This window comes from Tauraco erythrolophus, chromosome 3 (genome assembly GCF_009769465.1).
Source record: "Tauraco erythrolophus isolate bTauEry1 chromosome 3, bTauEry1.pri, whole genome shotgun sequence".
Lineage (NCBI taxonomy): Eukaryota > Metazoa > Chordata > Aves > Musophagiformes > Musophagidae > Tauraco > Tauraco erythrolophus.
The window spans coordinates 35,938,364-35,955,891 of record NC_141467.1 but is presented as its reverse complement, the minus strand read 5'-3'; the positions used below and the strand labels follow the sequence as shown (position 1 = coordinate 35,955,891).

General features: G+C 44.8%; 1 protein-coding gene across 1 annotated transcript in view; it reads right to left on the bottom strand.

Annotated features, from left to right (window-relative positions):
* The window catches only part of CTNNAL1 (catenin alpha like 1), a 61,137-nt gene extending 52,004 nt beyond the window's left edge, over positions 1 to 9,133 (bottom strand). The window contains exon 1 of the mRNA XM_086609149.1: positions 9,008 to 9,133. Coding sequence (XP_086465275.1) covers positions 9,008 to 9,133 — 126 coding nt within the window. The remainder of the gene's footprint in view (positions 1 to 9,007) is intronic.
* Between the last annotated feature and the right edge of the window lie 8,395 nt (positions 9,134 to 17,528).

Here is a 17,528-nt window from a genome sequence, read left to right as displayed (position 1 = left end):
TTTGAAAGATTAGATTCAACTGAAAAAGAGCAATTGATTTTCAGCCATGTCAGTAAGAAGCATCTTACTTCAGCTACTTGAAATGTTAATCTGACTCATTTATCACATCAAAGACTAAGGCACCGAACATTACAAAGCAGTAGCCAAGCTTAACTCAAAACCAATTTCACCATCCAAAGGTTCACAAAAAAAACCTGAAACCACAGCTGTTTCATGGTCATGCTGTTGTTCATGTGACAAAGTGTTCAAGTGTAATTTCTATTGTAAAGAAGAATATCATTAGGGATATTAACACCATTAATAATTAATGTAACAAAATAATTTCATTTACCTATTTAGGATATTCTAAGGTACTCCTGTGCTCCCCAGTGTATCTTAAAAACCACAACTGCAAATTATTATCTATTTCCCTTTCACTGTTTCATAATAACCTAGCTTCAAGGACTAAATAGCTGCCAATTAAAAACTAGCCTCAGTAAAGAGAAACCTGCAACCACATCAGCCCAGAAATAACAACTGATACTGTGACTGAAGTAATCACATTATCTACAGCCAGATGACAAACTCATAAGATTAAGTTTTCCGCATAAATCAAAGAGAAAGAAACAGGCTCCTTTAGGGGCACAGAGTGCCAAGTGTAGGCTGAGTAACAGTTGAGCTGCTGCAAGCTTCATTCTCCAGAAAAAGAACTTGTATCGAGTGGAAGATTCGTAATGCAAACCGCAAGCTCACAACTTAAGCCACAATACCTATGGAACCAAAGGGAACAGAAGAGTCAGTGACTAAATGAAACTAATGAGGTACAACTCCGTACACAGGCAGCACACCATATGCTTCCAGACTCACCAGCATGTAAGACGTATGACTCTGCATCCATAGCACAGCTTCTCTGCGGTACTAAGAACAGTTTAGCAGGAGATCTGCTTCACTCAGTACAAGTTACAACGCAATCTCTATGCCATAATTCATAATTTTATTACTCAACAGTAGTGCCAATTCTCAAGTTTGTGGGTGAGTGAGTACCGAATTAACTCGCAAAGAAGAAAATCCTGGAAAAGGAGAGAAATAGCTTCTCAAAGTTTGCAAGTTACCAGAATTTTTAAAGTATTGAAGGATAAGGATTAGTATCCAAGAAGCATTTTAAAAAGGAGTGCACTCAGATTTTCCCCCTTGCTCCCCTCCCCAGAGGCACTGAGAAGGCAATGAGTTTAAGATAAATATGGATTACCCTACTTTTTCCAAAAATGAATTTTCCTATCTTCCAAAAAGAGCCATAAGGGGCAAAGCACAAACCCTGGCACCATACTGGAGCAAGAACAGCCAACAACATAAGAACCCTTTAGCACCTTAGAGGTGGGAAAGGGAAAGACCCAGAGGTACCAAAAAATGCCTAGTTAAACAAGGCAGCCAAGGGACTTGCTGGAACAAATCTCTCAGTGCATCTGCTGCACAGGAAATGCAAACAAGTTGAAATGGATGAGAGCTTGGACTGAACGCTGAAGTTTAGGAAGAGAATGAGACTACATGCATTCCTTAATTCCATGATTGTTGTCCAGAAAAGTATATGAGATCCTTCTATTTAGACTCTAAAGGAGAAAGAGAGAACACATTTGATTCACGACAACTTCAAAAGTAGGAATGTAATGAGCCTGTACTGCAATACAATATAACTACAGACATTCAAATATTGGTTTATATACAAGATTGATGCATGATGTGGAGAAAAAACAAATACGGCAAATGTGGTGGGTTTTTTACCCCACAGCTTTTGTAGACTTCCAAGAATAAAGAGCTAGTGATATCAATTTAGAAGTCCAACAGTGCTCTTAATATAGGACTCTGCTTTAAAGCTGATAGCAAAAGAAACGTGAAGACAAATCCATGACTGAATAATTCCCAAGATCACCAGTTTAGCAGCTATTAAGTTTAGAAGAAATGAACGCTCATTGAAAGGTATTACAGGTGTCGTGTGTGGTGTCCTGTGTCACATATAAACCTCTTACAGAGGTTTTGGCCAGCATTGGCACCACACATGCATACGGTCCTCAAAAAATAAGCTTTATGAAGCTCCTTTGCCACATTCAGAGGAAATATCCTTCAGTAAGGAGACATACTAAGGTCCATGTCTACAAGTATGCTGAAGAACTGAATGCAAGTTGCTGTTTGGAATTTTGCTGCTACTGGGTACAATATGAGCAACCTAGAAGTTTCCAGCCACCTGAAGACTTCCAAGCCAACGTGACCAAAACACAGCTTCCCCAAAGACACTGCTAGCCTACTGACAAAATTCAAAGACCAGTGTCATGGAACAGCAGCATATTGAACTTCACGGCTACAGTTTTACACTTCTCTTAAACCTCTCTTTGACAGAACATGCTTGTTCAATTCCACAGAGAACAACATCAGTTCCACTAAACATACAGTAACTTACCAGCTATTACAGTCCAGTTCTTCAGGAGTTACAAACCCGATACACTCAGTTACTTCCTTAACACAGCTCTGCACCACCCCTTTGACAGAAAATAAGAACAAAGCAGAGCAGCTATTCATATTTGTGCTTAACAACAAAAGAAACCGAAATGATCCCTACTCCAAATTGTACCTGTGTGATGTACTTGGAGAACATGTGTGGAATCAAAGTGACTGCAGAAGAGGCTATGAAAATACTAGACAAAACGAACCAGAACAACTTGCCAAGATTACATGTTATGCACTAAGATTTCAAGGGACTCAAAGATGCAACAGATTATACCAACTTTCTCAGGCAATCTCCTGCTTAAAACTAGATCGACAGTTAAGGTATGGAGGCTGCCTGAAACTTGTACACTGCAAATCAATACAAAAAATTAGGAAGAACAGAAGTAGTGGACATGCAAATAAACATGATGTACTAGCAAAGACTCAACATGGTGTTTGTTAAAGGAATTCCTGCTTCACAAAACAACGAGATGTCTCTGTAGAGATCACCAATTACACGGATAAGGAGGCACTCTGCTGAAAGAAAACTATAAAGCAAAGTCCAAACCAAAGGTTTCAAAGGACACCAAGCAGGTCTCTGAAAAAAATGAAGGAGGGCCCTTTGTATGACTATTTAACTCATTAAGAGACAGAACGATGAGAAGGAAGATGAAGAAAGGCAGGAAATAAATGATTGCTTACTTTAATAGAGGGACATGACCAATGGAATTTCACAGAAACCTGTGCTGGGACATGGATTATTCTACACATCATAACAACAGAGAAGCGATAAGCTGGTAATAAAATGATTAAAATTTGCTGGTGATCCTAAGTTATTCAGGACAGTAAAGATAAGCTCTGACTACAGAATTGCAGAAACACCTTGCAACACTGACCAGGGAACAAAATGTCCGACAAAAAAAAAAAAAATCACTGCAGACTGAAGTGATATAGATGGCAAAGTACCATCCTAGCTTCCTATATGAAAGCTAGGTCCTAGCTGACCATTACTCCTCAGCAGCAAGATCTTTTCATTAAAATACATACCTCCATGAAAAAAAAAAAAAATCATCAGACTTGTTTATGATGAAAGGGACTTCATCCAGTAGAAAGGTCATCTACTCCAGCTCCCTGCTCAAACTAGGTCCAGTTACAGCATGTTGCTCAGGGCCTCATCCAGTTAGCTCTGAACATCTCCAAAATTGCAGACTCTGTAGGTGTTCTGCACATTTATCCAGTGTCTGATCACCCTTACATTGGAAATAGACTCTTCTTGTGTCTCATCAGACTTTTCCATGTTCCAACTTCTGTTCATTGATTCTTGTCTTATCACCATACCTGTCTGGGAGCAGTCTGTCTCTGTCTTCTCTATACCTGCGCATTAGGTGGGCAGTTGCAGATCACAGTAAACTCTGCCATTGGCCAGACGAAAAATCACTGCAGGCTCAAGTGATACAGATGGGAAAGTACCATCCTACCTTCCTGTATGAAAGCTAGGTCTTAGATGATCATTATGCCTCTCTTCTTGAGGTGGAATAAACCCATTTCATTCAACCTCTCCTCTTATGTCACGTGCTCCACTGAGTCAATGTTTCCCCTGGAAAACATGGGGAGCCCAGAACTGGACATGGTACTCCAGATGCTGTCTCACAAGTGCCAACCAGAAGAGAACAGTCATTTCTGCAGCCTGCCAGCTAAAACCCAGTGTGCAGTTGGCCATCATTGCTGACTCCTGTTTGATTCTTAGTCCACCAGGACCCTCATGTCTTTCCTTGCAAGAGTTCTCTGTAGAGAGCTGATCTCCACCTGTGCTGTTGTGTGGTGTTATCCTGGCTCAGATGCAGGACTTGGTATTATCGGCTTTGTTGGACTTCACAACCATCCTGTCAGATCATCTTTCCAGCCTGTCCCTCTGTCTAGCAGCCTTGTCCTCCGATGTGTCAGACACTCCCCAGCTCACTGTAGGGGAGTTCGCATGCCTGTTGAACATGATGGTCTATCATCTCAACAATCAGATCACTAATAAAGATGTTAAACGATATTGGCTGCTGTGTCAGTCCCTGAGGGACACCACCAGCAATTGACAAAAAAAAAAAATAGAGAAAGGGTCACTGATTATATACAGACCTTTAGCTTGATCCAGTATTGCTATTTGTCATGGTTTAATCCCATTCAGCAACTAAGCCCAACCCAGCCGCTCACGCACTCCCCCCTGGTGGGATGGGAGAGGGAATCAGAAGAGTAAAAGTGAGAAAACTCGCGAGTTGAGATAAAGACAGTTTAACAGAGAAAGCAAAAGCCACATACGTAAGCAAAGCAAAACAAGGAATCCACGCACCACTTCCCATGGGCAGGCAGGTGTTCAGCCATCTCCAGGATGGCTCCATCATGCCTAACAGTGACTTGGGAAGACAAACACCATCACTCCAAACATCCTACCTTTTCTTCTTCCCCCAGCTTTGTATGCCGAGCATGACGTCATATGGTATGGAATATCTCTTTGGTCAGTTGAGGTCAGCTGTCCTGGCTGTGTCCCCTCACAATTTCTTGTGTACCTCCAGTCTACTCGCTGGTGGGGTGGGGTGAGAGGCACAAAAGTCCTTGACTCTGTGTAAGCACTGCTCAGCAATAATGAAAACGTCCCTGTGTTATCATGGACATAACAGGTCTGTTCCCAGCACAAATCCAAAACACAGCCCTGTATTAGCTACTATGAAGAACTATCCCAGCCAAATGGGAAAACATCAGCTATTGGTTCTTCGTTGGGCTCTAATACGTAACTCCAGAAACTTCTGAAAAAACAGAATACTGGTAGAACATTATGTAATGTTATATAACTATATAATGTTTACTGAAATGGGAATTACTACAGCTAGCTTCAGAGAAAGCAAGGAAACAATGCCATAGTAAAGTATAGGTTTGTTTTGTCTACCTCAAGGCATGTACCACTGTTAACTTATTCAGAATCTAAAACCAACAATAACAAAATTCAGAAACCTTGGTATCATTGGCTTTTTGTAGCTATTTGAACTTTTATTTTGACTATATAAGTCAAGCCAATTCCAAAACCTTTCACAGGATCTCCTGTAACAAGCAAGTTGGAAAAAAACATGTTCTGTAACATGTGGGCCCACAATCGTTCTCCAAAGCGCCTCCAACAAAATGGGCTTTCTGAAGGTTGAGCACCTAGCTGTACTCACACAGGTCTGCACTCAGGATGCTGGAGGATCGACCACCTTCAACTATGAAAACTGACCTTGTTCTTTCAAGAACATATGTAGACAGAGCTCAAAGTCCCCTCTTGGTGAACTTTTCCCAAGTAGCTGATAGTGAAGCTTGACAAAATTCTATTCTGTGGTTTCTCAGAGCTCTTCCTTAGAACAAATCCAGACAGACAGACTCCTACAGCTGTGAAGACACCCAACTGCTGCTAGAATAGCAAACAGGTACATAATGGCAACTGAGGAAGTCACTGGTGGAGCCACATCCTGGAAAGTGCTTTTTCCCTGCCTTTGCCTTTCCTCAACTGTTTAAATGACTTGTTATTAAATGAGTCAGCACTGACCACTTTAAACACCCTTCCTGACTTGTGTTGCCAAAAACTTTCCATAAAAAATAAAATCCAACATAATTAGACTGGAAATGGGCAGCAGCAGTGAAGGAGATGTCTAGATTTTAAAGAATGCTGTACTATTTCCATGCGAACACTGAACTAAAGACACCTATCCAGAAGAAGGGAATTCTATTTGTTCTAAGGAAAATTGTGGAGTTTGACCCAAAAAGCCATATTTTCTGAACTGCACGTCACATGCTTTGCACAATAGTGCAGAATGGTTCTCTTCACAGTACAAATATGCAGATAGTGAAAAAGACGTATACAGCATATATATATGCTTTATACTGCAGTTTAAACCTGCCATCTTCTTTTGTCATTTATGGCACAACTAGAAAAGGGCCACATCAGGGTCTGAACAGATCTAGATAAAATGAAGACCTAGTAAATAGTAAGTTTTAAGAAGAAATTTTTTAATAAACATATCCAGTAATGACTCTAAGGGTAATTTCTCCTGCCAGGAAAATTGGCACCTTATACCACTGCTGGCAGCAAATACACTCTGATACTACATAGTCTATAAGAAAAGTCAAGCTGCAAAGTGCAATTAAAAAAACAAACAAACAAAAATAACCCTCACGTTTGCAGAGTATGAGCAAGGGGTCAAACACACATTTACAGTACTAGACATCGATTAGGATGATGTACTACACAGTTCACAAATTTAAATAAGAATCAATGCAGCCTTTTTGGGTTTTTTGTTTAAATAAAACAGATTTAGCTCCACAAGACAGATTGAAAGTAAGTTTGTCAGACAGGGCACCTTTTGTTTCCTCTTTGCTTAAAATAAGTAGTGAAAAGCAGCAGAAACATTCTGGGTGATTTTCCAGTAGCATACAAGTATCACATAGCACTTCTCAGCTTTTAACAAAAGGGCAAACTGTGAAGTTACCTTGAAGTTAGCAAGAACAAATCCCTTTGCAAGTGTATTTGACACAAGCAGAAAAACAAAGTCCTAAGCATTACTGCTGATCATAGCTTAAGCAGAATATAAAAACAAATTCTGCGATTAAGTACTATATAAACACCCCTTCTACATAAATACCCAAACAAAGCCAGCCAGCGAGACCTCTGCTGAACAATCTAGATGAAACAGTACAGACGGAACTGATACAATGCCCCACTTACTGTACTGGTTTATCAGGCAAGTGTAGAGAGCTACTGCTGATATCATCAGCAACTTCAGCCTGAATCCGAACGGAGCTCAGTGCTCACGCTTCAAGGGAACAAGCTTGTCTGGAGCACTTTACCAGGAAAGCAGCACGCTCTGAGTGTTGACAAACGCTCAGACACCTTACACTGTATACAGGGGAAGTGAAAGATGCTTAGCACTTCTGGAAGATGCCGCTATAGGTTTTGTGGTCAATGAAAAATCATACATGACGTATTACATATGCAACAAATCCACAGAGAAATGAGACCACTGTTCTTCAAGAGTATTCTGGAGGAGTAAGAACGTGCACATCTTCACAGAAATCTGTTAAAAGAAAGAACTTAACATATGCCATTAAATTCAGCCTTTGCAATTAGAGGGGTTTCTGGTTGCTCTTAAGCTTCCTAAAAGCGGTCTCCATATTTTGCCTCTCAATTGTTTCAGGAGTAGAAAATCCATTCAGCTTTCTTTAATTCTACTTTGCCTTGGAACAAGTGGTTGAATCCCTACGATGGGCTGCTTGAAATTGACCAGGATTTCCTCAAATAGAGAAAGACAAATTACCATGTTAAGTACAGAACCACAATTACCCAACACAAACCTTTCCTGCAGCCCAGCTGTACAAACGCAAAACAAGGTTTGTAATAGTTTGTTTCCAGATGGGCTATGATGATACATATGGAACTCGACTGCACCAGGACTAGTTATTTTTGTATAGTTGTTCCACATTGTTTAAAGACTTTGTACAGATAGGTTTTGACTTGCTAACTTTAATAATCAGTACTCAAAGTATAAAAATGCTATACAGTAAACACTGTGCTGTTTTCATATGTTATAATTCAATAAAGAAAAATTTTATTGGGTATATCAAACTCCAACTTTGTAACTAAAGATATAAAAAAAAAATAAATACCCACCAACATCGAAGTGTGTTACTTAGCAGATCACTTGAAAGTCTGACTTTTTTTTTTTTTTTTGAAGCTCATTTAGCACAGTGCGGGACACGTTAAGAGGTCACCAAGACACAGTTTGCGTATTATTCAACTTGTTAAAATTCGGGTACTATCCTGGGGCGCGGTAAGAGCTCCAATCACTGCAACGCTCAGGCCAGACCGCGAAAACACAAAGCTTCGCCAAACCCCCCGGGAGTCGACCGCTCTGACCAGCGCCAAGCGGGGAGAAAAGGAGAACGCTCCCAAGCGGAAAACCATCCGGCGAGAGACTCGGGAAGCCGGGGTAACTCGGGCGGGCGGCGTGAATGGCTCCCACCGCCCAGCGCCCACCTCGCTCCGCCGCCCCCGACCGCGGCATCCCGGACCCATCCCATCCCAGACCAACGGCGGCACCGCAGCGCCTTCGTGCCACGGGCGTTACGCAACGGCACCGCGACCTTGCGGGGAACTTCGGAGTCTTTCTCGGGGAAGGGACGTACGAGGAGCATCCCACACACACTCCCGCTCCCGTAGCGGGATACCGCCACCGCCCCGCGCTGGCTGGCGGGACCCCGGGCCCGGGACGCAAGGGAGGGAGGGAGGGAGCGCGGCTGAGAGCAGCCGCCCCCGCCCGAGCGGCCGGAGAGACGGGGGCTACGAAGCGCCGCGACCTGAGCGCGCAAACTTCGGCGCCGGCGGCCGAGCTCCGTCCCGGGCGGGCAGAGGGAGGCGGGTCCCGCTGGCGGGTCCCAGCCGCTGCCGCCCTACCCCCGGCCCCCGGGGGGGGGGGGGGGGGGGGGGGGGGGGGGGGGGGGGGGGGGGTGGCCGGGCTCCCGCGGCAGTGTTTTTTACCTGCGACACCAGCGGCACCAGCGTCTGCTCCACCGAGCGCGTGCGGATCTCCAGCCCCGCGTCCGCGCCCAGCCCCGACGAGGACGACGAGGAGACGCCGCTGCTGCTACACGGAGACGTGGCCATAGCGAGGAGCCGACCGGGACCCTCGCCGCCACCCGTGCTCCCTCCCGGCCAACTCCGCTCCCGCCGACCTCCGTCCGCTCCGCTCCGTTTCGCTGCGCACCGCCCCCTCCCCGCCCGCCGGGGCACCGCTGCCGCGCCGGGGCGCCAGGCGATGCCGCGCGCGCGCGCGCTCAGCCCCCCTCGCGGCCCCTTCCCCGCCCCTTGGGACGGGATTTAAAGCGACAGCGCCCGTTTCCCCGCTCTCCGCCCCCTCCCCTTCTGCTCCCCCCCCCCACACCCCCCCACTCCTTTCCCGGCTCCTCGCGGGCGCGCGCAGCTTCCCCTCATCCTCGAGCCCGGCACCGGCGGGTGTGGAAAACAGGGACCGGTCTCCGCCGCCACCGCTCCCGGCGAGAGTTTCTCCGTCGCTCTCACCCGAGGCAGGCGGGGGCGGCCGGAGGGTCCCTGCCTGGGCGGGGAAGCCAGACTGAGCGGTGGCTGAGGGGATCGGGTGGCCCTCAAGGAAACAGGGGTCCGGGCCGGTAACCGGCCTTGGGCTTCAGCGGCACCGGGCAGCGCCAGCCTGGGAAAGGGTGGTCCCGGTCGGGGACGCCTGTGCGGGGGCAAGGGAGAGTCAGGCAGGGAGCCGCCGTCTCCCCGAAAAGTGTTGAAATCGTGATTTCCGTACTTTATAGCATCTGGGAGGAATGATGAGCTGTCTTAAACTAAACTCCCATCAGCTTTTCTCTTAGCAACCTGCCAATGAAGGGGGAAAAAAAAAAAAAAAAAAGGCTCCTCCTGCCTTTCAATGATTTGTATTCGATACCTGCCACGCTGGCTGCTTCCAGAGAACAGCTACCCTGTGTATCTGGTTTTGCCCAGCCTTGGTCCTAAAGCAGACCGACTATCTGTGATTGATCTAGCAAGAAGACGGCAGAAGTAATTTCAAAAGAATTAAAGGGTTTTGGTTTGCGGGTTTTGTTGTTGTTGTTTGGAATGGGCTAAACTCAATTTCCCACCAGTTTGTCAGCCTGCATTTGAGAAGTATTGATACCTGCATGCTTACTCTTCTAATTTGGCTCTGTGTATTTGGTGTTCTACAGACCTGTCTACACAAAGTTTTGGAAACAGAACGGAACTCTTCTGGCTGTGATCCAAACTACCAAGGTGCAAAGCAGCTCTAGTCCAGAACTGAGGTAACGCAGTGCAGTGCTGCGTGTGAGCCAACAAGCCCTACCTAGAGTCTAAGCTAGTAAAATGCTCTAACGTAGCTACTTGATGTCCTGGTGAGAACTGATGAATTTGTATTTGGCTGTTCAGCTCTCAGACAACACAACTCTGTAAACGTGTCTTTGGCTTTTTTATGTTGTTAGATCAAGGATTTTGTATTATTTTCTGTCTTTGGAAACATTTCTGACCTCTCTTGCACAAAGCATCTTCTGCACAAATTTGAAACCTAAACATAAGATAAAGGACAGTGTTTGTTGTCTTTGGAGTCCTATGGAGTTATCCATATTTATTAAAAAATAAAATTGCTAGAACTGCAAGTATAACCCTAGATAACGATATGACCCTGTTCGTAGCTCTTCAGGAAATTGGTTTCCAACATGGTCTCATATTTTCTAAAATGACATCTTATATAACATCGAGTGTTACAGGAGAGAACTGAAGGCTTAAATCTGCCATGATATCAAAACATCTAAATGATGGTGTAGACTTGAAATGAATGCTAGTCATGCTTGATCAAAGTGATTTAGTGCACACTTGAGATTTCTTGCTTTTTTACTTCTAAAATTTTCATCTTCTTAGAACATCTTTCTTTCATTTTCAGGTCATTTGTTTTCCCTTTACATCTCAGTACCCAGATTCTAAGCCTTTTTGGAAACAGTTGTTGTTTTCTTTTACGTTTTGGTAGAGTACCTAGGTCAGGTGTGGTTACAGCCTCCCCAGGACTGTACACTGGTGCAGGAGACTTCTGAATCATATGAGCTGAAGCATACACCAGACAAAGTGTCAGTGATACCAGAGAGAGAGAGAGAGAGAGAGAAGTGCTCTCTTTTGCCTTCTTCCCCCTGCCCCCTTATACTTAAAGTTTCCTCCTTCAGAATTGATCATTCCCACTAATTAACTAGTTTCTGAATATTACCATAATATAAATCATCACCGTCTACAGATATGAACCTAAGATTCACATCAGAAATTAACTAGAAGCACGTACACACCTGCATGCACATGTGGCTTGTATTTTGGTGCAGTCAGTCAAGTCTGCATCGCTTAATTTCAAAGCCAGCTCTCTGTCTTCTTCAGTGCAATAACGGATCAGGCTTCGCAGCGATGATGCTTTCTGATTCAAAGCAGAGCTAGTAGCAGAGGTTACTGATGAATTTTAAAGATTTTAACTTCACGTTGAAAAAGAAAGCAAGTTTGGTGTAAAAGACAGTGGCAAAAATAGCAGTTTTAAAATAATTTTCTACACAGATTAGACAAACGATGGGAACTTTGCAATGCCTTTCTGCAGACAGAAGCCCTGTTCCCAATCTACCACCCTCTTTTCCTGCTTTAATTTTGTTTTCACTAGAGAAGCAGCATTAGTGGGTGGTGCTAGTGACAACACTGTCTAATTCTCCCACTTCTCCTCTTCAGGTGCTTCCAGTTTAAACATGGAAACCACATGCTCTGCTTCTGGGTTCTATGCTGGGCAAACAGAATGCGTGTTGTGATGGTTTTAATTTAACGCAACTGAAAAGCTATAGCATGCTGCAGACTAACGTCTTTGAAGACACCTTGAAGAGATCTTCAAAAATGATAGCCCGGAGCTTTATTGTGCTTTTTAATTACGTTAAGACAGTCTGAATGAGCCGGTGTGATAGATTGCAACCACACCTTTGGCATGCCAACACATACTTCTGAGGGAGCACTCTAAATGTGCAATGCACAGCACTAGAATGTTTTGCATACTATCGCTTTCAGCCCACATGATGGGTTCGGGAAAGTGATAGCCCATCACGCCAGAAACAATGTCCCTTATGCCTGTAGAACATGAGGACCACTGACCAGGACAGTACTACTGTTTAGCTCTACTTTGAATCTGAAAAGCACTTGAAGTATAAGGATAGACAAGAGTAATGCCTAATGGACTATATTTCTAACTTCATAATTTTGTCAGTGGTCAAGGAGAAGGAAGTGATTCGTGTCCTCATAGCATTATGAACATGTCAATCTGTTCCTCCTCATATTGTTTCCAGACTTCACTCAAGGATGTGACACCTTCTGCTCCTCTGTCCACGATCTCCCACAAGCTTGGGTTCTGTGACTGGTGACAGGTTCCCACACAGAAGGTGAAGAGTTTTCCCTTATCTAATTCTTCACCTTGGTCTTTCCTATCTGAAGTACCTTTTGCAGGAGAAAATGTTACTCTCCAGCACAGTGCTGTGCCAAAATTCTCAGACTTTTCTATAAGTCCTTATGTCCGCACTCTGACAGTGACAATGTTCCTTTCGAGCCTTTATGTGTAGTTAGGCCTCTGACCACAGATGCTGGCATCTTAGCCTTAATGGGAATGATATGAAATGTATGAAAGAGTAAGCCCATCTTATTTTACCCCCACCATGGCTTGTCTGAAGACCTTCCAGCTGAGATGTGTATGTGCCCTGGTCTGTTTAAAGCAAAACGAGATGGGTAACACTTAAACAGTTTAAATAATGTTTTTGCTCATCTGATCGTTTTGACTGGCGTAAGGTCAGTGATGAGAACAGAAACCCTTTCCACTGGAAGAAACCTTGTGTCTAACCCTTAGGGAACAGGTGGTTGTGTATGTGCTGTTGAGGCACATGCAGCAAAGCAGATGCCATTTAACCAGTCAAGACAGGTTTGAACTTGTGTGCTGTGAAGAGGAACCTATCAGTTTCTGGCCCCAAAGAGCAGTGGGTCTAGGAAACAAACTGCAGGGAGAACAAGGATTCATAGATTTCTAGGTTGGAAAAGACCTTAGAGATCATCCAGTCCAACCATCCCTAATCCCCATTAAACCATATCCTCAAGTAGCTCATCCACCCTATTCTTAAACACATCCAGGGATGGGGACTCAACCACCTCCCTGGGCAGCTTATTCCAGTGGCTGACAACCCTTTCAGAGAAGAAATACTTCCTAACATCCAACCTGAATCTCCCCTGACTAAGCTTATGCCCATTTCCTCTTGTTCTATCTCCCATCACTAATGTAAAGAGCCCTTCCCCTAACTCCCCACCATCTTTTCTCAAGTATTTATAGGCCGTAATCAGGTCTCCCCTCAGCCTCCTCTTCTCCAGGCTAAACAGCCCCAACTCCCTCAGCCGCTCCTCATAAGTTTTATTTTCCAGCCCCTTGACCAGTTTAGTTGCCCTTCTTTGGACTCGCTCCAGGAGCTCAATATCTCTCTTAAAGCGAGGGGCCCAAAACTGGACACAATATTCCAGGTGCGGCCTCACCAGTGCCGAGTACAGGGGCAGGATCACTTCCCTGCTCCTGCTGGTCACACTATTCTTGATACATGCCAGTATCCCATTGGCCTTTTTGGCCACCTGGGCACACTGCTGGCTCACATCAAGCCGGTAGTCAACCAACACCCCCAGGTCCTTCTCCGCCAGGCAGCTCTCCAGCCACTCCTCCCCGAGCCTATAGCGATGCTTGGGGTTTTTATACCCCAAGTGAAGGACTCTGCACTTGGCCTTATTAAAGCTCATGCCATTGGCCTCAGCCCAACGATCCAGTCTGTTCAAATCCCTCTGAAGGGCCTCCCTACCCTCAAGCAGATCGACACAGCCTCCCAGCTTGGTGTCGTCCGCAAATTTACTGAGGGTACATTCAATCCCCTCATCCAGGTCATTGATAAAGATGTTAAACAGAACTGGACCCAGCACTGAGCCCTGGGGAACCCCACTGGTGACCGGCCTCCAGCCGGATTTAGCCCCATTTACCACCACTCTTTGGGCCCGGCCATCCAGCCAGTTTTTAACCCAAAGGAGGGTGTGCCTATCCAGGCCAGCAGTTACCAGTTTCTCCACCAGAACACTATGAGAAACTGTATCAAAGGCTTTACTGAGGTCCAGGAAAACTACATCCACAGCCCTTCCCTCGTCAACCAGGCGGGTCACCCTGTCATAGAAGGTGATCAGGTTTGATTGGCAAGACCTGCCTTTCATAAACCCATGTTGACTGGGCCTGATCACCCGGTTAACCTGTATGTGCTCATTAATAGCACTCAAGATAACCTGTTCCATGACTTTGCCCGTCACCGAGGTCAGACTGACAGGCCTGTAGTTCCCCGGATCCTCCTTCCGCCCTTTTTGTAAATGGGGGTAACATCCGCCAGCCTCCAGTCCAGCGGAACTTCCCCAGTGAGCCAAGACTGCCCAAAGATAATGGACAGGGGTTTGGCAATGACATCCGCCAGCTCTCTCAGGACTCTCGGGTGGATACCATCAGGCCCCATAGACTTGTGGGCATCCAGCCGAAGGAGCAGATCCTTGACCCGTTCCTCTTGGATCACAGGAGCTTCGATCTGCTCTCCCTCCCTGCACTCAGACACCGAAGGCCAGCTCACCTGGGAACTGCTGACCTTATTATTAAAGACTGAGGCAAAGAAGGCATTAAGAACCTCAGCCTTGTCCTCATCCCTAGTGACTAACGTACCCCCTGAGTCCAGTAGGGGCTGGAGGTGATCTTTAGCCCTCCTTTTGTTATTAATATATTTATAGAAAGACTTTTTGTTGTCCCTTACGGAGCAGGCTAGTCTAAGTTCCAATTGGGCTTTTGCCTCCCTGATTATCTCCCTACATGCCCTAACTTCCTCCCTGTATTGATTCCTGGATGCCTGCCCATTCTTCCAAGACTTGTAGACATCCCTTTTTCTTTTGAGATGTTCCCAAATCTCCTTTGTTATCCAAGCTGGTTTTCTACCCCGGCGGCTCGACTTCCGGCACACAGGGACAGCTCGCTCCTGTGCCTCCAGAATTTCCTTTTTGAATAGTAACCATCCCTCCTGCGCCCCCTTACCCTTGAGAGCTGTCTCCCATTGGACTTTGTTAACCAGACTTCTAAACAGCCCAAAGTCAGCTCGCCCAAAGTCCAGCTTGGCCGTTTTAGTGTTCCCCCTCCTAACTTCCCCTAGAATTGAGAATTCTATTATCTCGTGGTCACTAAGCCCCAGGCGTCCTCCAACCTTCACATCTCCCACAAGACCTTCTCTGTTCACAAACAGCAGGTCTAGGGGAGCTCCTTCTCTAGTCGGTTCACTAACCAGTTGTGAGAGGAAGTTGTCCTCCACACTCTGCAGGAACCGCCTAGACTGTTTCCTGACTGCCATGTTATACTTCCAACAGACATCAGGCAGGTTAAAGTCACCCATAAGGACAAGGGCTAGTGAGCGCGAGACTTCCCCCAGTTGTTTAAAGAATAGCTCATCAGTCTCACTGTCCTGATAGGGTGGCCTGTAGCAGATACCCACTACAATATCCGCCTTCATAGGCCCCTCTTTGATTTTCACCCACAGACATTCCACTAGGTCATCCCCAACATTTAACTCTAAACAGTTTAGATCTTCCCTTACATACAGGGCAACCCCACCACCCCTTCTACCTCTCCTATCCCTCCTGAAGAGTTTGTAGCCATCCATGGTAGCACTCCAGTTATACGAGTCATCCCACCATGTTTCAGTGATGGCAACTATGTCGTAGTTTCCCCGGATAGCAAGAGCTTCCAGTTCCTCTTGTTTATTGCCCATACTGCGTGCGTTCGTATAGAAGCACGTAAGTTGGGCTTTCGACCCCACGGCACCCCTAGGGGGGGAAGTTTTATTACCTGAGCTGTTATTTTTGGGATTCTCTTTAACCTCTAGGCAACTTGTGTGTTGCTCTTGACTACACATATCACCCCCTAGTATCACTGAGGCAGCAGGCCGAAGGCACCTGCCTACACTCCCTTCATCAGACAATGGAGGGCCGTCCTCGGCTGTTAATCCTCTAAGTCTGATAATACCCCCCACCCCCTTCACATCTAGTTTAAAGCCCTGTTGATGATCCCAGCTAGTTCTGTAGCGAGCAAGGAAATACTGGTAAAGGCCAGCTGATGGGATCAGAAGGCTTTTCACTAAGTTTTGATAATGAGCACTTTTCCATGCATGCTTATAATGAATCAGATAAGACATAGGAATTATCTACATTAATAATAGTTTGAGGATGAATTCCAAGAGCGGGTAATTGCTCTTTATCCTCCCAGAGAGAGCACCACAAATATCCAGAGGTGAAAGGAAGCAGTGCCTCTGTTGCTCCCTTATCTCCCATTGCTCCCTTTCTTTTTCCTCCAGGTGAGAATAAAGTTAGAGCAATGTGGGAGGGGGAAGCACATGAATCATCTTTCCAGATGAAATCCAAAAATCCACCCTAAGATTAAACTTCTCCCTTGATTACCTCCAGTTTCCTCTAAAACTTGACAAAGTCATATTTCTTTTTGTTTCAGTGGGGATGTTTTGCAGGCAACTCGTGAAATCAGGAATTTTAAGGACAGCTAAAAGTTTTAGGCTTTTGAGAAACATCAAAAGATGGGAGGCAAGCATTGCTTGAAATGTCTAATCCTGATTATTAGTGGGTATTAACTCCAAAGTGCATTGCTCTTCTTTATAAAACTGATCTTTTATGTTTAGTTCATACCCCATAGTAAAATACTTCACTTTACAAAGATAACATTGCTTTTTTTACATAGAGAGCATTTTATGTGACTATAGAGATATCAATAACCCATCTTTTTTAAGATTTTACATTTTAATGATAATATGAGGCTTTATTGGCAAGGGAAGATCTACAGCAATGGATACTGCGAGTCACCTAAGACTTTCCATTGTAAGACCCATGCTTTTGGTTGTATATGAATATGCTGAACTCCAAAACTTCGCTATGGTTCTCTGACACGTGTTTGTCTCAGAATGATTCATTCTTTTATTTTCCAGAATAGCATAGCTTTCTCTAAAAATAAGTGAAGTTAGGGCAAAGAAGGCATTTGTCAAAACTGAATAATTCTTAGCACTGTTTTGCTGAGAAGATGCAGGCTGACTCACAAAGGTGAAATTTAATGACATGTATGTAAATGGAATGGGACAGTCAGAGAAATGCCTTTTGTAGTCTCTGTAACAGTTTTCCTTAATTTAGCTAAAGAACAAGTTTCTGAAAATTTTTTTTTATATACTTTCTGAAGAATTTATTTGTAGACTAACAAGTACATTTTCTGAAACCCTCAGATACGTTGGACGGGACTAGTTTTTGACAACCTGGTATAGGAGCCAAATGTAAGGAGCAGGAATAAATGCAAAAAGGGTTGGCAGAAGGAGGGCACAGCAAGTGATGTGAAAATAAGGGCCAGGCTGCAAGGGAGATATGTGAGAGG